This window comes from Serinus canaria, chromosome 2 (assembly GCF_022539315.1).
Source record: "Serinus canaria isolate serCan28SL12 chromosome 2, serCan2020, whole genome shotgun sequence".
Taxonomy (NCBI): domain Eukaryota; kingdom Metazoa; phylum Chordata; class Aves; order Passeriformes; family Fringillidae; genus Serinus; species Serinus canaria.
In genome coordinates this window covers 33,289,268-33,316,630 of record NC_066315.1, presented here as the reverse complement: position 1 = coordinate 33,316,630, position 27,363 = coordinate 33,289,268, and the positions used below count along the sequence as shown (strand labels likewise).

The window sequence follows — 27,363 nt, the reverse complement described above, 5'->3', positions numbered from 1 at the left end:
AAGAGTCACAGCCTATCAGTATAAAGGAAGAATATAAAACTATTTTATTGACCACTGCTCACCAGTATTTACAATAAAGTAAACAATATACAGTCTGATAACATTCAAATTACTACAAAGTTAGTTTTCACCTGGTCATCTTAAGACCAAGTGATCCCAAATACTAGAAAGAATGACCTTACAGGTTTAAAGGGCTAGGTTTGGGTAAAGAAGATACATGCACATCAATAGTATAGAAGACTACAAAACATCTGTGAGTTTGTTTAGACATTCATTATGATTCTGTAATAACTAAGGAAGTTCATCAATGTTTTATAAAAGCTTTTACCTAATATGGAGGAAGTAGTAGTATCAAATGCTCTCTTGTGGTAAATGAAACAAGTTGCAGAAAGCTTTTATTTACTTGCTGTTGATGCAAAACATACTACTTCAAAAAAATATCAAATTTGAAACTTGTTAGAATGTATGCTTCTCACATTGCTAATAAATCAAATTTCAGGTTTTAATATTCTTATATATAAAAAAAGCAATGCAAACAATTATTGTGCTTCATCTTCTGGGCATGAATGCCAAGTTAGCCGTTCTTCATAAAAAGCGATTACGATCTGAGGACACTTCACATTAGCTTCTTTGGCCAGCACCAGATCTGCCTCATCAGAGTCTTTCCTGATGTAGAAGAGAGCAGGAGTTGAGAAAATTAATAATCAGTATTTCAAAACATTTAGCAGCTCTTCATAAGTTCTAACTTCTGAAAACAATATCAGCTAGAAACTAGCTTCCAGTATACCTTTCACTAAAGCTACCAAGACTTTCCATGCTAATGGTAATCATGAGGTTTCATAGCTCCGTTGATCTTCCCTTCCCATGATTTTTTTTGTTTGAAAGGAAAATGCTATTCAAAGGGAATCAGTCATAAGGTTACATACTGGAGTATGCAATGAAAGAAGTAAAACTCAGTTACTTTTGTCTTTTAAAGACTAATCAAAGCTTCAAAGTAAGACTTCAAAATCAATAGGACCAACCAATCTTGAGAGTTGGTACTTACATGCAAATTACATTTACTGTTTATGTAAGTAACTTCCTGTATTTCATACTGTTATTCTTGATGCTGTCTTGGACTAAGAAACCAAGCTTGCCAGTCTGCATGACTTCACTTCATTTGAAGTGTATGCTGCCTTTAAAAGTCAGCTTTGTGCATACAAACTCATATCTATGTTTGTTACCTAAGACAAATTATGAAAAACTAATCAACAGTCCCTGAACTAAACAAAAAAAAAAGTCCTCTGTGTTTGATATTGCCAATTAGCACTACAGAAATTCAAACACTAATTATCTTTGTTTTTCAACTTTTTAAAGTTTATAGAACTTATAGAAAATTTGAGAATGCAGAAGGAAGACAATCTCCCACAGCACTAATCTTCAGCAGTCTAGGTAAATCCCAAGACAAACCATGTCTCAGGAGATCACTCATTTTGACTCCATTCAGAAAATCTGCCCCTCTCAAAGGCTGTGGAAAGCCATCCTTCTTATCCCATCACCCTAAGAAATCTGACTCTCAGCAAATGTCAATTCAATCTCTTGATTTCTCAACACTGGGAAGAAGCATTAATTTTACCCCATTTGTTGACAAAGCTAGAAATCCTTCTCCCAACACTGTAGCTAAGCTGGTCTCCACCTACCCTCCCAACAACACAAACTCCCCACATCACTCTTGCCTCTTACTAGCCCATAATGTCAAGCCTCTACATATTGTTTATTCTTCATCTCCATCTCTGCTTTCTCCCCTAGTTGCTTCCAATTCCACTCTGGTGCATGCAGAACAGCTGGCACTATGCTTGGTTAAACAGCTGGCTATCCAGCAGCTGGCTTCTGCTTATTGAAACATGTAAAGCTGGATTTCTGCCTGCCATTCTCTTTGCAAGAGCATTACCAAGATCCAATTTTTTCCATACAAATGCCAATTTCTTCCTATTTTATCAGAAATTACCTTTTAAAGTAAAACTGAACCAACAGAAATGAAACATATTTTGGGTTTTGAAGGAAGAGGGATTTAAGTCCTAACTGAATATAGAAAGCTTGTTTTTCTAAGAATACAAGGTTAATAAGGAGACCACAGAGCTTCTGTGTCTTACTCCTGAGACAAAGTTGTCTCTTTAAGCTAAGTGCAGCTGCCTGCCCTCCCTTTATGGACAAGAACTGTGGATGTAAGACTTACCATTTCATGAGGAACATAAGCTCTCCACTGCTATCCGTAGCCCCAATTATCCGCTCAGGATCAAGACCCCTTGCAAACCCTCTTGGTTTATCAACCTAGTAAGTTAGAAGATAGTTATCTAGTTTAAGACAAAACTCTCTTTTGGTACTAGATACAGGAATTTTTGTACATACATGCACGTGTGTGTTTGTGTATCAGAACGAAAAAATCCAGCCTTTAAACCCCATCAAATCTATAATTACACAGTATTTTTTCATGACCAATCTTCAGGCCTAGTAATTTAGAGGTATGATAATAATAAAGGATTCTATATCCATGTTTCCAGCATTTATTTCTGAAAATATAATGGATGAAACAAATGGTCTAAAATAATTTCAGTAGATAAACAAACAAGCATGGTCAGCAAAAATAACAAAAGCAGTAAAGTAAAAATGCATGCCTGGAAGTGGAAAAAACACATCTTTTTCAGCAAAAAAACAGGAATGGGTTGGCTAAACCAACAATGAAACTGCACCCTTGGGGAACACCTCAACTCTTCTTGGCTCACTGACATCACATTGGTGACAAAAAATATCACAACTATTTCCTGTATTAGCTCCTTTACAGGTTCACAATATCCTTTTAGAGACAGTGGCCACTATTGTACCAGATGAAGCCAAACAACTGACTCTATACAGAAAGCAAAATATTCCTTGTATAATTCATAAATTATTCTTTCTGATGCCTTCCAACCTTTTTGACAGAAACCACATGTCCAACTGCCTGCCATCTTCAGTATGTGAAAATGATTGGCAGTGTCAGGTTTCAAACTGCTAGTCCAAAAGTTTACAGAAGAAAATGTGAACTGCTGAACACATTACTACGTGTGCATTATTCTGTACTTATCAGCACTAAATGTATCAGGTTGCCTACTCATTTAAACTGAAGGAGAAATCCAGACCTCTCAGGAAAGGTAAGCTTTTTTCACTCACCCCTTCTACTCCTTCTCCACCATTATGTCTGCTCCTAGTCTAACTGATTGGTTTTCATGTTCTGCCATCTTGCCACTCACCCATCCAAAATCATATACTAAATATGGCAGCAAACCACAACTTCATCTTTTTTCCATTCATGGACCTTTTCTAATAGAAACCTATCACTTAATACCATTAATTAATAACTCTTAACCAGTCTTACTTTCAATTATTCAGTAAGTGTTAGGGGACAATGTAAGAGCTTCTAATCATCATGTCAGTCAATCATCCTTTACTAACCATTTGGACAGTCTCATTACCCACAATGAATGTATACTCTTTTCAAACCATAGATCCAGATGCTATGACATTTTTAGAGTTTTAAATCAGTGTTCAGTCTCATTCTCAAAGTCACAATATGATTTTTGGGGGATGGAGAGGTAGGGAAGAGATGAAGGAAACAAAAACTTTACACATGAACATATACTTACAGAATCACGCTTTTTCTTTGATTTACTATCATCAGATTCGCTATCTGACAAAGATTTTCTTTTGGCACCATCTGTTTTTTCTTTACCAGCTTTCTGAGAGTTCAGAAAAGCTTCAATTAGCTCTGGACAATCTAAGTTTTCTTCAGGTTCCCATGTGTTGTCAGCACTGAAACATACACACATTTACGTAAAACTAAGTAAAAAAGAAAAATGTAAAACTAGCCCCATAGCTCCCCTTAAAATAAGCAACTTAATTTTGTCTCACTATATAAGGTAGGTCTGTTAAACCCTAAGGACATTTATCTTGCCACCTTTAGTAGCCTTCATGTACTGCATTTGATGACTGAAAGGATGCTCCACTAGTATTGAAAAACAACATTCTTAACCTTAAGGTAACACAAAGAGCAGCTCTATTAACATCTGTGTCTCCAGTGGGGTATGAGAGTTGAAACAAGCAATCCACACCCTACCAAAACTTAACTGTCCATTTAAACTGACTCACTTTCCTGGGTCCTCTGAAGACTGTCCATGAAAACAAACAGTATGATATGAGTACTAAGACTTACAGACAACAGAGTGTACACAGCAGTCATTACAAACAGCCTAAGTATAAATACATACATATAAGCTTTCAGACATGAGGAACACTCTAATGTTGTCTCTGAGCACTGAATACAACTATACCTAGAACTATCTGCTTCCTTCAGTTGACTGACTGCAGGAGGGAACAAAGGTGGGCAGAGCTGGGCACTGCATATGTTTCAGTGAGTATGCATTTTGCTAACTAAACTTTTAAGAAGAATGTTCCCCACCACCACTATGCATCTCACATGCAAATACCGGCACAGCACTACTGCACCGGCAGGATACCTACAAATTATTTTCCATTACAATAACATATTATTACAAGTTCAAATCAGACCCTCAAATACTAAACACATTTGTGCTTTGCGTTTATGCAGATATCACTACACACATTTCAGGTTGCCAGACTGCACAATGTTGCAATGCACTCACTTTGGGAGGTATGCCACAATAATATCATAGCACACATAACCATTTATGCACAAATTCTTCTTTCAGCTGGTAAAGCAAGCTGCCACAGAGTGTCACTGGAAGGAGGCACAACTACATTCCTTCTTAAACAATCAGCTTCTTAAGTCTACTGCAAAGTTTTAACGTACATATGTAAGTCCTGGGAAAGAAGCTCAAAAATTCCTTTCAAGTATGCCTAATGAAGGCAACCGTTCCACAGGCAAATTCAGTTAATCTGAGAGCAGTTCAGGAAAATTAATAATAAGCAAGCTACCTGCTTCAGAGCTGCCAGCAGTTTACATTCCTGTGTGATTTGTTACTCAGAAGTACCATTCATTCTGCTACTATATGATAACTGTCAGTCTATCTTACCTTGATAGCTATGGACACAAGCTCAATCAGAGTGATGAAAGAACAATCACTAAGAACTAGGTAAAAGTCCTCAAATATTTTATATAGCGTGAACAATGAACTACATTATCTTCTATTTTATTTTCATACTCAACTCTCCCACTTGACTATGCATTTAAGGATGTCCTTTCCTCAAGCTTCTTTGAAGTGGATGCCCATTGTCCAATCTCTTAGCACAGTTTCAAATCAATGGTGTTTATCATTCTATCAGAAAAAGAAAAAAAAAAGGGAATGCCTTACTCTGTAAATCCTTTCCACTTCAAGTAGTATTCCACCTTTCCATTTACAACACGTCTGTCCAGGACTTTCTCCACAACAAATTCTTCAGGCTCTGCCTCTTCAACTTTTTTACCTTTGCCATTCTGTTTCTTTCCCATTTTGTGCTACAAAAGAAATTCAGAATGACATTATTCTTTTTTTTCCCCTTGCTTTACACAATTACTTCACTGGCTTATTAACATTAAAGCCAGAAGCTCAGACTCCTTTCATGTTAGTGCATGTGGTCAGGTAACCTGAGCAAGACATGGTAATCTTTTGGGTTTTTATCATTTGCTTAATGAGATACCCAACACCAGTTTTTAAAAAGGTGAATTTTTTTTTTGTCCACATACTCAGTGACTATACACCCCTTAAAAATTTAATTCTCAGTGCTACATGCTCAAAACATCAAGGAAGCTTCTAAAAGTTAACTCTATGCCTATGAAAAGGCAGAGGGCAAGGCAGAAGTAAAGAGAAGTAATAAGGAAACTGTGAAAATGCATAAAATAGAAAAGGGATGGTACTGAAAAAAGGTGGCTTTTACCTTTCCCAAAAAAAACCAAGGAGAAACTGATGGCAGCAAAGTTTATGATGTATTGCTACAATAAGCAAAATACTCAATAACAACCCGCAACTATTGAACAGGACACATGCTAGGAGCATTCCATTACTGCTGTCCCTTCTCATTCTTAGCCATGCACCCATGTAACTTACAAAGAGACTCACAAAGGTGCATAAATTTAAGACTGCTACACTTAAGTAGAGCACTTAACACATAAATGGAATTTTGCTAACTTACAAAACTTTTAAAGTGCTTTAAAGTTTACATTTGATAGTTCAGGTAATATTCTTTAAGTTCTTAAAGCAAATATTACATCCACATCATCCTCAAGGCATCCCCAGTTTAATAAGGCATAATTAAATAGCAGTAGAAGGACACATTTCAGAATTTCCTTGTTTGTATTCTTAAAAAAGTTGGAATAAGCCTATCACGCTGTATCACAGTTCTGGAGGACGAGCAGACCAAAAGCAGTTTGCTTGCCATTTTGGACTGCACCTCATAAAGGAATTGTCAAGTGGCAGCCATAAACTAAGTATTAACCTCCTAAGAGTTATGCAGCACCCTAAATCAAAGTGGTCAGAACTAATTCCTCACTAAAGCACTTCCTCTACAACAGAACACAGACAAGCAAATATGACAAAGCACCTCTATTTGCTTGATAGCCATTCTTTAGTCCTCTCTAATGTGGGTTAGTTTGACAACACTGAAATTTTCAAACTTTTAGATTTAGTAGAATTTTGTCTTAATGTGGTGAAAGGTAAAAAAAAAAATGTATGTTAGAAAAAAAAAACTGTATTCTTTTAGTGAAGACTGGAAAACAATTCTCTTGCCAAAGCCCTGTCTTTGTACCCCTTATTTTTCATAATTAATTTTTCCCTCCCTCCCCAAAATACTTCACTCTTTATGACTGGCAACCCATAAACTGAAGGTTCAAACAACAAAGAGGAGAAAAAGTTTCTAGTTTCTTATTTAAACACCAAGTTTCTGTATATATCTCACATGGCCATTGTTTTGATTTGAGAGCATAGAAGAGAGAACAGAGCATGTATTTCCAATTAGATTTTAGGTGCCTGCATATCCCAGGTGTATTTTGACCACAGCATTCATGTCTGAAAAGTGTTAACTTAAGCATATTGGCTTTTTTTGCCTCCACAGGAAAAAGAATGCAAGACTGATATTGAAGGGAAATACAACATGAAGATGTCCAAGGCTTCTATGAGGGCAGCTTCTTTCAAAAAATGGAAGTGTGAAATAGAAAGGGGTAGATATGAGGAAAGTAAACAAATAATAAAAGTAGCAGAGGGGAAAACGACAACACAGAAAAAGACAGACTCACTATACCATAGTAATAACATTATAATTACTGGTGATGAGGCAAGCAGGCTACAAGTGGGGAACATCTCCATCTGTATTCTCCGTTGGACTAAAATTCTTTGATTCAATGGAAGACTGTTTTCTGGTACTCTTTTCGGCTTCACTAATTCTTGTCACTTAAAGATCAATGTTTTGGATTTCTGTATCAAAGCAACAATTTGGTTTTTTACTTTCTAAAACTTAAGTATCTTAAGTATCTTCCACAGAGGAAAATGAATGTCATGGGGGTCTGTATTTTTTTCTTGAAGCGCAGTAAGAAATAGCAAAATAAAGAGTATGCTGCTTCTGTTTTAAATATTAGAGATTTATTAGGTCTTGTGCATCAGCACTGCTCTTCAAACTCTTGAGCCTATTAAAATAACACTTGATTGCAGAGCCTGCAGAAATACTGAACATGTTAAAAACCTGTACATTCTGGGATTATACAAGCCCATGCAAATCTCAGCCCACAAGTGAATTGTGACACCTGACTGAACTTAAAATCATACTAAATGCCCACTTGACCCCTGAAGCTCTCTTCTCTAGGGTTGCATGTTGTAAGCTGTAAATTGGACATTTGACCATGGAAGGCTAATGTATAGCTTGTTTCTCTTTCTGCATTCAGAAGTCATATGACACCACATACGACAGATGCAGAGCTATGGATAATCACTCTTTCTTTGACGGGCAAGCTTAAAACACTGATGTGACACTGTGGTGTAGAATTTTAACATACAAGATATAAGAAAATCAGAATTACAGCTCTAGAGCTACCCTATCCCTTAACACATTTAGGTTTTGCATGCAAATATATAACGAAGCAGAATTAGTTATGGTTCCCATGGGAACCATAACTGATTTTCCTGACCTGTGCAGCAAAATTCTCGACATCAAAAGATTAAAAATACTGCATTCGTAAGATTTTTTTCCTCTCTCCAAAGCACTGCTCCCCAGGCTGGCTAACTTCTTCTCTTCTTCATATTAGGGATTTGTGGACAATCAATTACTAACAGAAAGTTTAGACATTCACCTTGGTGAAATATTTTAAACTAGTACAATGAAGAAGAAGCACTCCATCGCACTTCTAAGCCAGGAGTCAATACAAGTTTTGAATATATTTTGAGCTGAGTGATCATTTCTGTAAATTTAAGAACAGGCTTTTTGAGTGTATTATAAACCAGCTATTCTGCTATTGAAGTTTTGAATTGTGCACATATATTTTTTGCTTACTTCCCATCTTAACCTCATGTATAATCTCACATTATACTTCTACAGGTCTGTCTTTCATGAAACTATGTATCATTATTAGTTGAACTGTAACCAGCAACCAACTGCCCTTAGGAGTCCATATTTTAATGTCAAGCAAAGCTTTAGAGGACTTGAGATCCATGAATGCATCATTAAAATGGTCCAGGAGGGGTTGACATCTGATAATCTCTGCTCCTATGAAATTCAAAGAAACTGTTATTTGTTAAAAAGCATTTCAAAAGGCATCTTAACTATGCCACATCATTTCTCAATAATGTTACTTTTCATCTGTTAAAACTGCCTTTTGTCAGGCAAATACACTGGGAGAAATTAAATGAGTACATGATTTGGACTTTATTTTTTACATGTATGATGAATTACATGGTATGTTGAAAGGAGGCTAAAAAAAATCCTCAGTGTTTTCTATTGTAGAATAGATGAAATAGTGCAGAGTCCTTTCACACTTTTTTCCCAACAAGTTTCTCTTTAGAAATGGCAGATTTATTAAAACCAAAGACAATGTCCTTTGTAGTAGCCTTACTTTCTGGATCTGAAATTTTGGTCAGAATAATGCTGGGGAGGGGAGATGTGGATGTATCTTTTAAATGGAGATGCCAAGTTATAAGTTTGAAGAAAAATATGTTGATTAAATCCTTATATACTTTAGGTGTGCATGAACTTACCAATGTAGTTTTATTGGAGGCCATTTTTATTGCAGACTTGCAGAGCTTTTACTAGAAAAATGCATGACAATTAAAAGGAAGTTTGCATTACTCAAAGAAAGGCATCCCAAGACAAGCATGGTCCTTGTTCCAACCCCCATGTATTCACTGCATACAACATTTCTTACACGGATTAAATCCAGAACAAAAAGTAGGTTACTACTTTGTCCGGCATAACCCAGTAATGCACCATTAGGCTAGCCAGGATAAATGATACTGACAAGGTGGTATAGAGGGTTGAAAAAATACTTTTCCCAAGGCCTTCAAAAGCATAAACATGTTTCTAGGGAAAAGGGGGAGGACCATCAGGGATGCTTATTTCCTTAAACCAAATAGAACAGGAGTTCAGATTCTAGCAATTGAAGATATACCTAAGTTATATTAACTGCAAATATCTGATGGGGAACAGATATATATTTGTGGTGCAATGAATCACCCATTATCCTTACATAGTAACAATTTCTTATAAACAGCAAATATTTATCTTAATGCAACTATAATGTTGCCTTCTGATTCTCAAGTTGGCAAGAGTTAAGTTCCTAGAACAATATTAACTCAGCTAAGATGTACATACTACATATTTAACCTATGCAAATTACGTTGAACACAATCCATCCCCTTTTCCATGTCATTTCTCATACCGACCAGCTCCATAGGCATGTATTGTCACCACCCCGCAGCGAGCTATAGAAATGCTAGAATTCCCCATATGCCTGGGTAAAGCAGAGAAGCCCTTTAAGGCCAGAAAGCCTCCCGGACTCAGCAATCCCGCCCAATCCTCCCCTGACACGGGAGGTGGATTTTGGCAGTCCCATGGGCGGTGGGGTAGGCGAGGTGGGAGAAAGGCCGGGGCCAGGGCGCCACTGCCGAAGGTCTTGCCTCGTGTCTCCCGGAGAGGTAGCAGAAAGGGGTAAAAAAAAAAATATCCCCAGAACCCAATAACAACCCCCCCACCACACAACAGAGGCAGCCCTGCGGAGGCCTGCTGGGGGCGGCTGCGCCTCGGGCCTGCGGCGGGCGCACATGAGGCCGGCGGGGCCGCCCCGGGCGAGGTAACGGGGACGCAGGCCCCGGGCCGCTTCCGCCGCCGCTGACAGGGCCCCTTCCACGCCGTCTTCCCCCCGCCCCTTCACGTTTCCCCCGGGCCGGGCACACGCAGGGACCGCCGGCGGGCCGGCTTTGTCTGCCACGCGGGTGCCGCTGCCCCCGCCCCCGGCGCTGCTCTCCTTCCCCGGGGCTACTACGCCCGCGGGTCTGGGGCCTGCCTCCCTCCCCGAGCGGGTGCCGAAGCCCCGATTCCCCGACAGCTCCGCTCCGCCCGCCACCCCCCACCGCCAAGGAAGCGGGGGTGGGGAAGAAGCGGCGGTGGGGGGAGGCGGGCGGGTTGCGCTCCGCATCTCCCCGCGGTGGCCCGCAGCGAGCCGCAGAGGAAAGGGGAGTCAGGGAAGGGGACTCGAGGGTGAGTGGGGTGAAAGGAGGCGGCTGCAGCGAGAGAAAAGAGGGAGAGAGAGAGAGAGAAGGATACAGACTTCAATGGTGCCCAGCCGCTTAGGTCTCCTGTCTCCTCCTGGCTCCCGCCCTGCGCGCACTGAGCGGCGGCAGCAGCAACAGCGACATCCGCGGGGGGCTGAAGCGGGGGGTGGGGGCAGGGAGGGAGAGAGAGGGAGGGCGGGAGGCGGAGAGCGGCGCGGCGGTGGCTGGCGGGGCTGGGCTGGGCTGGGCTGGGCTGGGCGAGCACTGCGCGCCGGCGGCTGTGACGGGGCAGAGCGCACGACGCCGCCGCCGCCTACGCGCGAGCCGCTACAACCTCCGACCGTCGTCGCCGCCGGCACAGGAGGGGGTCAAGACGTCTCTCCAACGCGGGGCGAGCGCAGGACCGCGCCAGGCGTCCAAAAGAAGGAAGATGCCTCGCGGCGACAGGGAAAGCGACTGGGTAAGCCTGGGGGAGCGGACGGGGTTGGCGGACCCCGGGAGCCACGGCCGCCATCATGGCCGCCGTTGCGAATGCGCGCGGGGCCGATGCTGCCCGCCGCCGCGGAGCGAGGCCCTCGATCGGTGTGGCCGGGCGGGCCCCGGGCGTGGGGAGGGCGGGCGAGGAGCGCTGGGGTGGGTTTGAAGCTCATTTGGAGGGCCCCCCCTTGGAGCGCCGCCATTTCCCGCGTTGCGGCGGAGAGGCCTGGGCGTGAGCAAGGGGAGGGGGGAGGGAAGCGGGCTTGGAAAGCAGCGGGGCTCTGAGGCCCGAGAACTCATTCATTAAGTGGGAAAAGAGGTTCGGGGAGTCGGCTGGGAAGGCTTCGCTGCGGGCGGGAGATCCGCGGGAGGATCCGCGGTGAAGCTGAAAGGGGGGAGGGGGGGAGCAGAGGGGGTGGGAAGAAAGGAGCTGCTCCAGCGCCATTTCTTTGGCGCGCGGGGCGGCAGCACTCACCCTTTGTCGCGGTGCGTGTAGGGCCGCCGGAGAGGGAAAAAGGGAGGGGATGAAGGAGGGGAGGAGAACAGAGCGGCGGAGCGGGCGGCACGCCCGATGCCGACGGTGCGGGATAGAGCGGACCTGGCTGCGGTGAAATCCGCCTCCCTCCGCCGGGGCCCCGCGATGTGTCGCACTTGTGCCAAAATCTGTGTAGCTCTCACTTCCTCCTGCCTGGGCGGAGGGGGAAGGGGGCCAGGGCGAGGTTTCGGGGAGAGATGCGCGGCCACCCCCCGACGACTAATATTAACGCCAATGTTTGAGCCTTCGGGGCTTTTTGTCAATTTCCGGGAAAAAAACCAAACAAAAATAAGTGACACGGTGCCAGCGGTGTTCAAGGCCGCTTCGGCTGCGCTCGGGCACGTCGGGCGAGCCTGTCGGTTGTCGGAAACTGCCGAGCTGGCTGAAGTAGTCGATGACTTGCTGCGTCTTTCTGTCCGGAAATTGCCGAGCTGGCGCCGAGCGCCATTTTCGTATGCTGCGGCAGATTCCGGAAATTACCGAAGCGAGTCGAATGGGCTTCCATTCCTGGTTCGGCTTTTTCCGGCGGCTGTCGAAGCGGATAAGCTCGACGACGACAGCTCCTTCGGCTCATTTCGGAGACGGCCATTACTAACGGAGTCGATGACTTTTCATTACGCGATAAAAACACGTAGGGGCGTTATTCAGAACTGCAGCCCCTTTGGAGATATTTAAGCTCCGGATCCTGGGTTTTTTTCTTTTTTTTCTTTCTTTTTTTTTCCTTTTTTTTCCTTTTTTTTTTTTTAATTAATTAAACCTCGGAAGCTGGAGTAGGAGGGCGCTAACACTACGCGGAGCTGAATTTCAAATTACGTAACAGCTAAGGCAGCCATTACCGACCGGTTGTACGGTACTCTCGAGCAGGAATACATAAACCATGAAGAACATGGTACGTGCAATGGGAGGCTTTAGAGCTTGCTTTTAAGGAGGGACACGCATTTGCTTGTGCAGATGGAGTGAATTTTTTGGGGGGGCTGAGAATTACAAGCAATCTTGAGACGTCTGCGCAAGTCCGGGCGCTGCTGCCGGGTCGCAACGCGGGGCAATGCTGGATGTCTTTGCGCAGAGGAAGGTTCTGGAAGCGGCGACTGGGGCTGGCGCGCAGCCGGGCGAGGCGGCGGAAGCTGCGGTAAACGCGCATGGCGGACAGCGCGTTCTTGAGCCCGTGGCCATGGCTATTAGCTGCGTTGATGCTTAAGTGTCGGAGGAGGAGGGGGAGTCGAAGCTCCGCGGGCTGGGGGCCGTCTTGGCCCCGCGAGGCGCGGAGCGGCCGAGGCGGCGCTGCGGGTAATGGCGGTGGCAAGGGGGAGGGGTAAAATGGCGGCTTGGCTGAGACTCGCGGCTGCGAGGGGCAGTGGGGATCCCTCCGGCAGAGCGGGCAAGGCGGGGGACAGCTATAGTCGTCTGGTATGCACTGGGGCGAGAAGGAGCGCCGGGGAGGTCTTAGTACCGTGTATATAGGTGCACGCTCGGAGCAATTTGCAGCGCTCTCCCTGGAGGCGGCGGCTGCTCCCGGGCGCCATTTTCCCCGCCCGGCTCGGGGCCGCGGTGTTCCCGCTGCCGCCACATGGCGGAGCCGGCGCGGCCGCTGCGTCCCGGCCGCCACGGGCGGCGGGCGAGCGGCCGCTGAGGGATTGCCGAGCCCTGGAGTTCAGGGGTGATCCCCCTCACTGATCTCCCTTAAACGTTTTTGTTACCCGAATACTTAATTCCGCAGTCAGCGTGGATTGTGTGTGCGCACGCCTTTCCTTGGCTCTGGTGATTAATTTTTTAGAAAAGGTTATGTATTTTCCAGTGTTTTCAAGTCGCTTTAAGCATGTGAAGGAAAAGTTAAAATACACATGGCTGAAGATCCTAGAGGGGTAAAAATTTGCTCTGGCGCTTGATTCGTGCCATGGGATGTATTGTGGAAATCTTGTAAAAGGTGTTACCTGCAGCTTTTATATTGTGGCCTTGCCTAGGTATGAGGTGTCTGTGTCTTTACCAAAAGAGTATTTTCCTCAGGATTCTAAGATGTACTGGCATGATGATAGCTATTGTTGTACATTTTATACTTTCTGCACAAACTTTAGATGGGCAGAACTCTCTAGACTGTGGTAGGAAGTTAATGTTATGCCATCCAGCGCTTCTTGAAACTGACTCATTTAAGACATAGTTTCTTTGCATCTAGAGATGGTCTGCATGGTAGTGGAGCAGTATGTGTGTGTGGTTTTCGCACAGTGGTTTTCATTAAAGAACTGGTAATGAATTTCGTTACTGCTGTTTTCTGATGTGTGGTGCCTAGATGTGCTAGGTAGATCATGACCCTAAATACATCTGTAAAATGTATTACTATTCTGGTCAATGTCTGTTAGTTATATATAGTATATTTTTATAACTATTCCATTCTTTCCTTGAGTTCCATTTACAGGTTTATGGCTGTTTTCAGGGGTCAACAACACTGAAAATATCCTACCTGCCTACTAAACTTTATTAATTCTCATATTTTAATAATAATATCCTTTATTAAATGTATGGTAACTGATTATATAGGAAAAAGATTTTTTGTAGATCTGTGAAACTGTAAGCAAATGGTCCCTAATTCTCAAGCAGCAGAACTGAAGGGAGAGTTTATTTTTGCAGTATTGTTGCTTAAAAATTTTTTTTGCCCTCCTACTCAAAACTAATAAATGACATATTGATTAGTATGATTTTTTTATACTGCTCTGCTGTGCAGTGTTCTTTTGTTTGTTCCTTTTATGCGAAGAGGTGAAATTGGTTAGAACATGTGTCTGCTGCTTTTGAACACGTGTCTTATTTTGCGTGTCCTTTGTGTAAGGAGGAGACAGTACTAGCTTTCTTTTTATTCCTAGAAGAATAAAACTGGATCCAACAGCATATTCCAAATATTTTTCAAGAGAAATTTGAACTCAACAGTTTTAAATAGAGGATGTATTTGGAAGAAGGAGGGGAGAAAGTTGACTTCCTTGTCAGACTGCAGTATATGAGGCTGGTAATACGAGGTGTATTTTGAAGAAATACACCTGGGTTGTCGCTGCCTACAGTAATTGTGTTCTGTTATGTGCATCTTGATCAGGCCTGCCTTGGACAACCTCAGAAAATATGTTGGTCTGCATGCCGATTGGCTTAAGACTTCTAAAAGCATATGTGCACTGAAGTATTTTGCTTGTTTTCTTAGTCACAGTGTTTTCCTAGTTTCCTATTTAAATTTTTCTTAATCCGCATTGCAGTTAATCATGTTGTGTTTGTCAATTACCCCTCCTGCTGCAATATTTGAGTTGTATAAAAAGTAACCACCAAACTAAAGAAAACACAACCAAACACCAAACAGATTTCCTTGATTTTTAAAGCTGAAGTGATTTGGTTTGAGTTCTCTTGTCCCTAGCAGAACAGTTCTCTTCAAAAGAATAAATTTGTGGAAGGGGACTACTTCTTAGTGCATTTTTAAGTGTTTGGCGTAAAATTTTCACATAGATGAGCTAGTGATACTTTTTATACAAACAAGGCAATTAAAAGGCCTGGTTTGTTTAAGAAGTTACTATAAAAGTGCTTTCAACTGGTAGAAGTCGGAAGGTTCTCCTTCTTGCTTTAGTTTACCAGTGTATACAAATAAGTTTATTCAGTACCTTATTATTGGTCCTGGTTTTTTGTTGAGGTTTTCTGGTTTTTTTTATGATGCTTTTGTCATTGCATAAAAGGCTTTCTGCTTAACAAGTGCAGGGATTGTTTCTCTGTTAGAAAATAAAGTCTTACTGAAAGCATTAGTGGATATGAATATGTATTATTCACATTTCTGCTTTGAAAGGAATTATTTTAATGGTGCTCCTGTTGAGGGTGTATAGGTTTGTTGATAATTCCAGTGGTGTGGGATTCCAGATTATTTTACAGATGCTTGAGTTTCATTTGTTCTAGTAATTATGGAGAAAATATGAATTGTTAACCTGTTACAGAACATATTTAGATGTATTTAGTTGATTTTTACTTATAATGCCTTGTATGAATAGTACAGTAGTATTAACGTAAAACAATTTTAACCAGAATGGTTTTTAGGAATAAATGTTACCCAGGATGGAATCAGACAGTATAAATTAATTTCTATTTTCTGTAATAGAAACAAATCCCAAAGTTCTCATTTTATTTAAAAAGCATCTCATATGGCTCTTACAGAGGAATATTCTGAAAGCTTTCAACTGTGGTCCCTTGTTGATATCTAGAGGGAGACACAGGAATAAGCACAAAAAAATATTTGTATTGTAAAAGTGGACCTCTAGAATTGCATAAATTGCTTAATTTCTGTAATAGGGGTAGAACCTTTAGAAGAGCCTGGTCTCATTTTGAAAACAAGTCTTACTGAAGGTCTTTGACACTTAGGAAAATCTTGGTTATTGTGTAATTTGCTAATGCAGAAGAGGTTTCAAATTACATTAATGTAATCTTTTTTTTTCCATGGCAGAGGGAAAAGGAGCAGTTCCGCAAACTGTTTATTGGCGGCTTAAGCTTTGAAACCACAGAAGAAAGCCTGAGGAGTTACTATGAGCAATGGGGAAAGCTTACAGACTGTGTGGTAAGTTTAACATACCAATACATAGCAATGGTATGGAATGTGTAGGAATTTTAAATGTTTGTTTTCTGGATAGCTAAGAGAATATTAGCTTTTAACAGTACAGTTTGTTGCCTTACACTCAGTTCAGTCCATTGTAGCAATGCATAAATTTTACTCTTGCAAACTTGACAGAGTTAGGGAACATTCACAATCTGTTTTCTGTAAAATTCTCCCAGATTATCTAACCACTGATTGCAACAGTTCAAGTTTGGTATCATTGTCTGATGTGCTTTAGGAAGTGCATACAGAGGGCACTATTACATCTGTGTGGTTGGTAACATTTGGCAAAAATCTGGCGTCTTGGTAAGCAGCCTCAGTAAAGCTGGAAAAGTTTGTCTTTATCTGTGATGTTTTCATAGAATTGTTAAGGTTGGAAGAAACCGTTTAGGTCATTGACTGTTTAACCAAGTGGTGACAAGTTTATCACTAAACCATGTTCATCAGCACCGCGTTTGTATGTCTTCTAAATTCCAACAGGGATAATGGCTCTGATAGAAGCTCTCTGCTGAATTGTCTTGGGGGTAGTAAATAATAACACAGGTTTGAAGTCTGTGGTCTTCATGAAGCTTCAAAGAAATTATGTAATTTTTTTTTTTTTGCAAAACTGAACACAAATATAAATGCACCTCACTGATCTAGCAGCATTTCTGAGTTAACTGTGTCTTGGAGGACAGCAGTGGTTTGAATTTCTTTGATCCCAAGCAGTGTCACTCATATTAAATCAATAGAGTCTGCTGCTTTACTATAATTGTGTTTTGATATCAAATTAAGGTAAAGTAAATCAAGCTTACACAATTTCTCTTAATACTGTTAGCAAAAAGCTTAACATGAGACAGGTATAAATAGTTTAAATGCCTTTATTGATTCTAGGTTATGCGGGATCCTGCAAGCAAAAGATCAAGGGGGTTTGGTTTTGTAACATTCTCTTCCATGGCTGAAGTTGATGCAGCTATGGCTGCAAGACCTCACACGATTGATGGAAGGGTGGTTGAGCCTAAGAGAGCTGTGGCTAGAGAGGTAAGTATGACTTTAAAAGCAGATGCTTCTCATGCTTTAAAAAATGCCTGTTTTGGTCAGACAGTTAGGCTTTGTTCTTGTTTAAAATTGCCTGGATTTAAATTACCTGGTTCAAAGCCCATAGTTGAGGCACTATTTCCCACACTTTTGGTCTCTTATGTAAATGTTTACTGTTACAGTGAATTACTGTATTATTCTGGTTATGGAATCATGTCTGCAAGGGACACATCTGGTGATCTGGAAATTGTTGTAGCAAACATGTTCTGTTGAAAAACTGTAATTATGCAAATTCCAAAGTAACTCTTCTCTGGAATAATTCCTGTTACAAGCCTCAAATTAATAAACTCCTGACTATTCTGAGATCTTTCTGGGGTATTTCTAAAAGGTACATAAAACCAGAGCCAGGTTACTGTGGCACAGAGGTACTTGAGGAGCAAGGGTGGATTATATGGCAAGTTCTGCTCACCACATGGAAGCTCTGGGAGGGTTTACTGGTACCCCAGCTATTCCAGTTTTCTTTCTGTTCTCTGCAGAATGCAGGGTTGGTTAGCATTTGGAAAAAGGTAATTACAGCAGCATGCGTGTATACTGTTTAATGGGGTTAAAATGCATAGTTGTGAATTCGCTGAGGTTGAAGGACCTTGAAACAAGTAGTAGAGTGTGGGTTCACTGCTCTTAGGGAATGGGGTAGAATAAGCTGATGCATCTTTGTTTTAACAGTTACAAAAGTCATGCTCTAACTTAAGTTATTAAATACTTGCAGTTCTTTCAAACAGTTGATCTGTATCATTTTTCAGTGCTTTTAAAGCTTTGACATAAAAGGGAGAGGAAAAACCTCCAAGTAACCCTATGTTACTTTCCTCTCAGAAGGCCCCCCTAAATGAGCTTGCAGGGTCATGCCTCATAAAAGGGCTGTACTTCAGTGCTTGAAAAATTGTAGTTTATCTGAGTTCTATTCCTGAAATCCAGATAAAATAGTGCTTTGTGAAATTTTTTTTGTGCTAATTTAGAAAGTTCTTTTAACAGGAATCTGGAAAACCTGGTGCTCATGTTACTGTGAAAAAATTATTTGTTGGTGGTATTAAAGAGGACACTGAAGAGCACCACCTTCGTGACTACTTTGAGGAGTATGGAAAAATTGACACTATTGAAATCATTACTGACAGACAGTCTGGTAAAAAGAGAGGGTTTGGATTTGTTACATTTGATGACCATGATCCTGTGGATAAAATTGTATGTAAGTAATTTCACTCCTTCTTTGGATAGTATTAATTTTTTCAGCTTCAGTATAAAGCTAAACTTACAGATAATGGTATTAGTTACGTGCCTGTATTATTTGCTACATCAAATCATAGATTGCTGGATTGTGTGGGAACATGTATTTCAAATAAGTGTTGCCATCCTTGTGTAAAAATTGTATGGTATTTTGTGTTGTTTTACATTATTCAGAATGTGTTTTTATTGGAAGTCTGGTATTCTGACTTGTTGCCAGTTAAATGCTGATAGCCTGTTATTTGATACGGTTACAGTGCAGAAGTACCACACCATCAATGGACATAACGCAGAAGTAAGGAAAGCTCTCTCTAGACAGGAAATGCAGGAGGTTCAAAATTCTAGGAGTGGGAGAGGAGGTATGTATAAGTGATAGTTAATAGTTTGTGGTTGATTTTTGTGTTAACTTTCCACAATCTCACTACTTAAAAATATTAAACTGATACAGGGAACTTCGGTTTTGGTGATGCTCGTGGAGGTGGTGGCAACTTCGGTCCAGGACCTGGCAGCAATTTCAGAGGGGGAGCCGGTAAGACAGGCATGTTTGTAGCATTTACATTTTTTACCTTATTAATGCTCAGTCTTTCTAGTTCTGGATAACTTTGTATGCTGTGGTGTTGTTTGACTTAAATGCACCTCTAGCAGTTGAGAGAATTTTTGGGAAAAAACTTGGAAGTGAATTTGTGTTTTGTTTTTTCTGTTTTGCTTTGGTTGTGGTTTTTTGGTTGGAGTTTTTTTTTTTTTTAGCTTTTATTGAAAGCCAAAAGCAATCTAAATTTCATTATTTGCTAAAGAGATTTCTCTGGTTCTGTGCAGTGCTTGCCCGACATTTTAAAACGATGCTGTACAAACTCAAGAAAAGGAAAAATGTAGAGCAATGATTTGATCTTTTGCTTTATTTTTCTGAAGTTAATTGTACATGTTCTTAATTGATAGTTTCTGAGATTTAGTTCTTAAGGTCATAAGAGTTTGAGAATTCAACTAGTTTGCTGCAGGTAAATTGAAATCTTTTGGGGTTTTTCCTCCTAATAGATGGATATGGAAGTGGCCGTGGATTTGGTGATGGATATAACGGATATGGCGGAGGACCTGGAGGTAAGTTTGCTGTTGTGGTGGTGGTTTATTTTTCACTCATTAAGAAACACTTCCCTATTTCTATCCGTATGTATAAAATTTATATTAATTACCTGAGCCATTTTGTTGGCTTCTGTCAAATGGTTGTTGGCTTATGTCAGATTTCCATATGGCAGATTGTATGCTTATTTCTTGGACTAGCATTCTTTAGGATAAGAGTGGGTCTTAAATTTCCTGGAAAATAAGGATTTTAATTAAACGTTTCAGTTGAGGTCTTTAGGCAGTCTGACTGTTGGGGTTTAGTCATTGTTCAGTTAGAGTGAAAGTTGGTATGTGATTTAAAAAATACTGTCCACAGAAATTTCTTTACAAAACTACCTTTTTTGTTCTCTTTGTTCTTCTAAACAGAAAAATATTCTTTGTGTATAATTTGAGTGCATTTTATATTGATAAGCTCATTTGAAAGGATTATATTCTCACAGGTGGCAACTTTGGTGGCAGTCCTGGTTACGGAGGAGGAAGAGGAGGCTATGGTGGAGGAGGACCTGGTTATGGCAACCAGGGTGGGGGCTATGGAGGTGGTTATGACAACTATGGAGGAGGTAACATTTAGGCTTAAATTGTTCAAGCATTTCAATTACAAATTACTGCAAGTCATTTGAGGCTGGGGGGATGGTTGTTTGGAAATGTTGTGGAAGGAAGCTGTTGTTTTTCGGGTAGTATGAAATACGATGAAAGCATTTTTTGGTGCATGCACTGCTGGAATACATGTGTGATTTTTGTACTTTATTTATAATGGGGTGTTTTTTGAGTGTTGCATCCATTTTAGCTCATGTAGGTATTTCTCCACTTTTGCGTTGATAATACAGGCAATTACGGAAGTGGAAACTATAATGATTTTGGCAACTACAACCAACAACCTTCAAATTATGGTCCGATGAAGAGTGGAAATTTTGGTGGCAGCAGGAACATGGGGGGACCATATGGTGGAGGTATTGTATATGTCCTGTATATTTCCTTGTAGCTGGAGTGGGTGGACTTCTAGGACTTTGAGGGAAATAGAAGAGAAGGCATGGGGTAACTGTTTTGAACTAAAAAATAATAGACTGAGATTAGATATTAGGAAAAAATTTACTGTGAGGGTGATGAGGTACTGGAACAGGTTGCTCAGAGGTGGTGAGTGCCCCATTGCTGGCAGTGTTCAAGGCAAGGTTAGATGGGGCTTTAAACATCCTGGTCTAGGGACAGATAACCTTGCCCATGGCAGAGGGGTTGGAACAAGGTGACCTTAAAAGGTCCCTTCCAACCCAGGTTATTCTGTATGATTCCAGGGTGGATATGTAGGAATTGGATAACTTCTGCAATAGATGGGCTGCAGTGCCTGTGTTCTTTCTGCAAGTTTGCTTCAGTTTCTCATCTTGAGATTGTAAAGCTTATCTCAGGGAAATTTATTTTTATTATTTTGAAACATATAAAACACATTAACTCTTTTTCACAGTGTTGTGCAATTTCAAGTTTTAAGATGCTATTTCATGTTTTTGCTGTCAGCTCACACTATTTGTGGAGAGTCTAGTTACTTAATTTCCAGCATATTTGCTGTGATTTCTTTTTATCCTCCTCTTGTGTCTTTTTTTTTTTTGAGAAGTCCTGCTTTTTGTTGTCTTAAAGTTACTTAATATGAATTATCAGGCTTGTGAAATGGAAGCTGAAACATGAAGCCCTTTGTTGTAAAGTTTAGACTGTAAGCAAATTCAGCCCTCACAGGCTCAAGACAGCACAGTGCATCAAATTATGTGTGGCACTGTTGACTCTTCTAAGATTTCAGCATGTAGTTGCTTTCTGTGGCAGGCTTTGGAGGTTCTTCAGAGGAAGACAGTGAAATGTTAGAAGTCTGTGTTGCAAATGCTGTCACTGGAAGTAAAGCAGATGTTACTCTTCATTTAGGCAAGCTTTGATTGATTGCTTCTGTGAAAAACTTTCCTAGATTTAAAAATGTACTGATGGGACCGTTCTGTTTCTTGTTCTGCAACTGCAGGAAACTATGGTCCCGGGGGCAGTGGAGGAAGTGGTGGCTATGGAGGGAGGAGCCGTTATTGAGTTTCTTCAAGCATGCCATGGGTAAGTATGTTTTTAAGTGTTAAAATTGCAGTGATTCTTGAGAGTAGCTGCAGGAGTTAAAAGCTTTTTAGGATATTATCTTTCCTTTAAAAACGGTTAGATGAATAATTTCATAACCTATTTTTTTACTCTTTACTTCTGTTGAAACAGGCTTCACTGTATAAATAGGAGAGGATGAGAGCCCAGAGGTAACAGAACAGCTTCAGGTTATCGAAATAACAATGTTAAGGAAACACTTATCTCAGTCATGCATAAATATGCAGTGATATGGCAGAAGACACCAGAGCAGATGCAGAGAGCCATTTTGTGAATGGATTTGGATTATTTAATAACATTACCTTACTGTGGAGGAAGGATTGTAAAAATGCCTTTGAGACAGTTTCTTAGCTTTTTAATTGTTGTTTCTTTCTAGTGGTCTTTGTAAGTGTAGAAGCATTCCTTTGATAATGTTAAATTTGTAAGTTTCAGGTGACATGTGAAACCTTTTTTAAGATTTTTCTCAAAGTTTTGAAAAGCTTTTAGCCAGGATCATGGTGTAATAAGACATAACGTTTTCCTTTTAAAAATTTAAGTGCGTGTGTAGAGTTAAGAAGCTGTTGTACATTTATGATTTTAATAAAATAATTCTAAAGGAAATATTGTGTAATTTTAGATTTTTTTTTTAATACTGTAAAATAAGGCAAGGAGTGGGTAGTATAAGGTCCCACAAATAATACAAAGCTATTGTTGTACGTGTAAAATTTAATGCTGGTGAGAAAAAGTATGTTGTCTGTAAATTACCAGGTTTAAAATATCTAGGTAACTTAAGGGGTATCTCTGCAAGGAGAAACACCTTTTTAGATTTTTTAGATGCTGCTTCTTCAATGGCAAGGAAAGGAAAAAACCCCAGCAAGGTACTCTTCCAGGGACGCAGGTCTAGTACAAGAGAACTCTTGAAAACGTCACTAAAAGTTCAGCCAGTCTTAAAAAGCTGTGCTGTATCTCTGCAAAGCTTTAACTACGGTAGATTGTTTATAAGGATGGCAACGAAGGCTGAGGGTGTAGAGCAAAATAGTTCTAAGCTTCAGTTAAACTTCTTTAGGTAAGATCTTGTTTACTTTTCCTTTCTTAATGTTTCAAACCCAAGAAATTAATAATGTATGACAGTATTCTTTCAGTATAGTGATAATCATTATGTAGTTTAACATATAGCAATGAATTGAGTTAACAATTACAAATTGAAAAGAAATTTGTGAATCCTGTTTTCTTGTATTATTAAATTTTTTTACAAAAATAATTGTTAATTTCAGCTACTTAACATATTTTTTTCCTACTGGAATCTAGCTATGATATGAACCCTGGACAAGCATAGACTGCTGCCACTGTACACTGCTACAGTTGAACAAATGAGACCTGCAAGTGTCCATTAGTAAAGCTTTGCAAGGGTTCCATCCCTGGTGTTGGTAGTTAAAATGGTAGGTCACAAGTTAATTAAATCATACAACTTTATTTTTGCATCCTGCAACATTTTCTTTTTTCTTGGGAGTCTATGCATTATGGTGGTTGCAAGGTAATGCAATGAAGGTAGTTCTGTGCTGTTGAAAATGAACTATGTTGTTACGTGTCTTGTCTGCTGTAATCTATTCTATATAACACATTTCATCCTGAAGGTTCCCAAGTAACTGTAGCGTGTTTACGTGTAAGGAAAAATTTCACCACAGAATACATCTGCCTCTGTGAAGGAATGTGTCGTCCATTCTTTTAACAACTGCATAAGCAGTTCTTTAGGAGGGCAAGTGAATCCTTCAAATGAAACTGCAGGTGGTATTTCATAAGTGTACAGTGTATTTATGTAAATTGGAATTTGGCTAGAATGTTGAGGTTTCCACCATTTTTTATAGTTCTTGCAGCTAACAAACCTTAGTGCCAAATTTAGTCAGCCTTACTCTCACTGCATTGAATGTTTGCACCTCAAATTGATGGAAATTTATCAAGTAATGAATAAGTTACTCAGAGTAAGGGTGGCGTACTCTACGAGATTTGGTTTTAAATAAAAATCAACAAAACCTTTCAAAAAAAAAAAAAGGCAACCAAAAATGCCTTAATTTCAAAGTTCATTGCCTCTAAAAGGCTACCCATTGAAGAACGTGGACTCAGCTAACAAAAGTCCTGTTCCTTTTGTGTTAGACACACCAGTGAACTGCTTATACTTTTTTTTTTAAAAAATGGCTGAAGTTCCCCTATTGATAATTTGGTTTAGACATATGTGATAAACATCTTCAGATACACTTTTTTTTTCTTTGGCAGGAAGGTGCCATGCTGCAGGTAACTAATGAAGAAGTGGTCAACCACAGAAACGCTTCAAGAAATAAGAAATTCTGTATCATCAGAAAATAGTTGTTTTTGCTGCCTTCATTAAAAATCTAGAGGTTAAATGAATACTGATAAAAGATCACAATTAGTACAGTTCCCTGTAATGATGGGTTTTTTAAATTATAGTAATAATGTCTTGTAAACCTTTCAAATAAAATTCGGATTCGTTAGGAGAAACAAATCACTAATGTTAAAATAGCAAACATTCTGTGATTAGAAAGTTTAACTACATATATTTATAACTTTCATAGCTTTAAAATAAAGTATTTTTATACCAAAGTAGTTCTTAGTGTAATGCTTAATAAAAACGTAGTGTGTATCTAACATTAAATAATGCTTATGTTTAGACCCTTTCATGATTTGAAACATTCCATTTTGAGGTGAATTTAAAACAGAATCAATTTGCCAAGTGTGTTCATGGAACTTGTTACTCTGACCATGGGCATCGTTCTCTTTTGGGAGAAACAGTGCTGCAAATTTAAAAGTGCTGATGTCTTTGCTGTTGGACACAAGTGCTTAAAAGTAGCTTTTTTTGGCTGTGTTTTATATTACCTCATACTGTCCTGTTAACAAAACTACAACCAAAGTCAGTTTGTCAGATTGCAGTAGGACCAAGAGCGTTATCTTTTCACTTTTAAAGTGCTTTTAGCATGAAGACAGACTGACTGGAATGTAGAGTTCCTGCTGTGTAAAACTATTACCCATAGCTGCATCTGGGGGCTGAAGGAAAATACCAAACCAAAAAATACCAAACCAAACAAAACCAATTAAAACAAACACCTAGTGTGATCTTGGGAAAGCTTCAGTTGGGTGTGTATTTAAGGGAAGTTACTTTTAGGTTACACTGTTTTAACCACTTATCTTCATGCATGGTTTATTCAAAACTTGAAATTTATATGCTTTGGCAGAATCATCATGTCTTTAACCTTTATAATACTGTTTAAGGATTCACATACAATTTTTTTCTGTTTCTTAAGTTGAACTTTGAAATACTTGAATAGGTAACCGGTGGGCTGCAACGGAAGCAGAAAATGAAGACGCACAAATCTACTTTACTTTCTTCTTTCCAACAGAATGACCAGATCATAAGGAATTTGCCTTCTTTCCTATAACTTAGATGTAGTTGATGGTAGTTTTTTCTTTACAGTTACCAAGTCCACATTCATACATCATTTCAAAAAACTAACCAAACCACTTCAAAGGGCAGTAATTATTTTTCTGTTTAAAATACTACTTCAGTAGTGTAGCAACAAGGTTTAAAGTACTTGCATTGAATGTTTTCCATAGGGAGGATGTTCTCATTTTGATCTTATGGCAGTGGGGGAAGGGAGTGTTTAGGGGAGACAGCACTGTGCAAGAAGGAAATTACTGGATATTTCAAATCTCAAAAACCTGGTGTCTTAAGTTTCCTGATGTCCTCCTGTTGAAGTTCATGAATTTTTTTCTTGGTACGGTCTTAAAAGTTATGGCATATGACAGTCAACAATGGTCACCAGCAAATGTGGTGAGACAAGTCAGTTTTGAGTCAACCTGATACGGGAAGTTGGCAACATCAAATAAAAGCAGTATTGTGTGGTCAATTATTGGTCATCAATTTGTAGACAATGGATTCTTACTTTCTATCAAGTGGGATTTAGTCACTACAGACATCTTCCAAGTAAGTGTGACCTTATCTTCCAAGTAAGTGTAACATTGCAGTGTTTCCAGGTTCTAACAGCTGAGGATCAGGTTGTCAGTGCATAGGTACCAGAGCTTTTCCCCAGCGAACACTTTGTGCAGCAAACTGAGGGAAGAAAGAAAAACAACGTAACTTGTTGCTAACTGGTATGTGACCCAAAGAACACCCAAAAATTGAGTATGACTTGTATTTATAAAGTGATGGTGAAAAGAGGTCATTAGTAGGGTTCTGGCCGCTCAGACTTCGTGTTATCCACAATGAAAGTTGAATTTTCTTCACTTCTGTTGTCCTGCAGGTGCTAAAAAACATTCAAGAAAATACGACCAATTGCTGTTAATGCTGTAAAATGAACAGGACTTGAACTTTGTTATGTGTAGGAAAGACTGTTCTTTTAGTTTGATGATGAATATACATGATCTCTTGGTGATGAAGTGTCATCGCTTCTGGGGAAGAAAACCCAAGCCCCAGAAATGGATCTGAATTTTCAAACAGTTGTCAGCTGAGTTTGTTTTGGTAGCTTTGCCTCATTGGTAGAGGATAATTGGCTGGGAACGTACTGGGGCTGTGCATTCCCTGTAGGCTTAGTGTTGTATTTCATTTTTCAAGTAGTGTGTGAAGCAAGTGAGCCACTACCACAGTAGTGCTATTGCTTTTCCACCTAAGGGAGATGGCTGTATCTCTTCATGTTTATTCAGCCCTACCATTCAATGTGTCTAGGATAGGAGTGTTACAAAGAAGGGTTTGCCTGGGTAATAATCCATTTTGCCAGAAGTACTGTCCCTTGTAGCAGTCACATTTTTGCTTTGCAGCTACTGTTGGTTTGTGTTGCACAGAACTTTTGTCAGGAGTTACTCCAGTTAATGGAGCAAGAACTGGTTAGCTCATCAGCAGTAAAATTACCACTGTATAAATAATACCTGTGTGACTTACCTGACAGAGTGCTATGAACATTAGGTCAGCAGTGTTTGGGCACCTTGTGAGACCTCCTATGCTGCTTCACTGTACAAAAAAGGGTGACTGGGGGAAAGTTGTAGAAAATTGCTGTTACCAGCACCCTTCCCCCCCCCTTGTTAGGTTGATTTGGAGGCATTCTTGTATGAAAATGAGTGGCTGATGGACTTCATGGAGTTGTAGTAACTGTGCAGCACATGTCAAGTTGCAGTGCTTCATGCGGTACACACTACAGTAATACGACTTCACATGGTTACATCTGCAATCTCTGTTTGGTTTACTTAATAAACAGTTTCTCACTACACCCTGGTGTTGAGTGTCCTGTTGCCTTATTTATAGGTCTCTGCCACTTCTGTCCTCAAGATTCTTGTTAGATGACTCACAGAGGATGAACTAATGTGTGTGTGTGTTTTGGGACAAAGATTGACAAGTTAATACTCATTAAGTGCTTTGTCCATTCTTTTCCTCATTGAAGTTTGTTCTCATTCCCTCATCTAAAACTAGATTGTAAGCTCTTAAGCAGGAACATCTTCAGCTTGTAAAATTTGGCATTGTAAAAAGCCAA

At 40.1% G+C, this 27,363-nt stretch overlaps 2 protein-coding genes across 9 annotated transcripts; one reads left to right on the top strand and one right to left on the bottom strand.

Moving 5' to 3' along the window:
• Positions 1 to 21: 21 nt before the first annotated feature.
• Positions 22 to 11,816, bottom strand: CBX3 (chromobox 3). 4 transcript variants are annotated; one of them, XM_009086063.4, is made up of 6 exons: positions 10,778 to 10,916; positions 9,210 to 9,260; positions 5,346 to 5,488; positions 3,660 to 3,825; positions 2,216 to 2,310; positions 22 to 666 (listed from the first exon to the last, which is right to left on the bottom strand). In XM_009086063.4, exons 2-6 carry the CDS (start codon positions 9,231 to 9,233, stop codon positions 540 to 542), a joined length of 555 nt encoding a protein of 184 aa, XP_009084311.1. In that variant the 5' UTR covers positions 9,234 to 9,260; positions 10,778 to 10,916; the 3' UTR covers positions 22 to 539. The 4 variants fall into 4 exon arrangements, with proteins under 4 accessions (XP_009084311.1, XP_050827398.1, XP_009084313.1 ...); XM_050971441.1 differs by lacking the exons at positions 9,210 to 9,260; positions 10,778 to 10,916 and adding an exon at positions 11,674 to 11,816; XM_009086065.4 differs by lacking the exon at positions 9,210 to 9,260 and having other exon boundaries at positions 10,778 to 10,930.
• Positions 11,003 to 27,102, top strand: HNRNPA2B1 (heterogeneous nuclear ribonucleoprotein A2/B1). 5 transcript variants are annotated; one of them, XR_003945535.2, is made up of 12 exons: positions 11,003 to 11,181; positions 16,187 to 16,297; positions 17,207 to 17,353; positions 18,380 to 18,590; positions 18,883 to 18,984; positions 19,074 to 19,163; positions 19,658 to 19,720; positions 20,182 to 20,301; positions 20,569 to 20,691; positions 21,735 to 21,817; positions 23,141 to 23,271; positions 24,104 to 27,102. XR_003945535.2 is itself a non-coding variant. In XM_018909518.3 (11 exons), exons 1-10 carry the CDS (start codon positions 11,152 to 11,154, stop codon positions 21,794 to 21,796), a joined length of 1,059 nt encoding a protein of 352 aa, XP_018765063.1. In that variant the 5' UTR covers positions 11,003 to 11,151; the 3' UTR covers positions 21,797 to 21,817; positions 24,104 to 27,102. The 5 variants fall into 5 exon arrangements, 4 of the variants coding, with proteins under 4 accessions (XP_018765063.1, XP_030090345.1, XP_030090192.1 ...); XM_018909518.3 differs by lacking the exon at positions 23,141 to 23,271; XM_030234485.2 differs by lacking the exons at positions 23,141 to 23,271; positions 24,104 to 27,102 and adding an exon at positions 21,968 to 22,453 and having other exon boundaries at positions 19,074 to 19,154.
• The last annotated feature ends 261 nt before the right edge of the window (positions 27,103 to 27,363 follow it).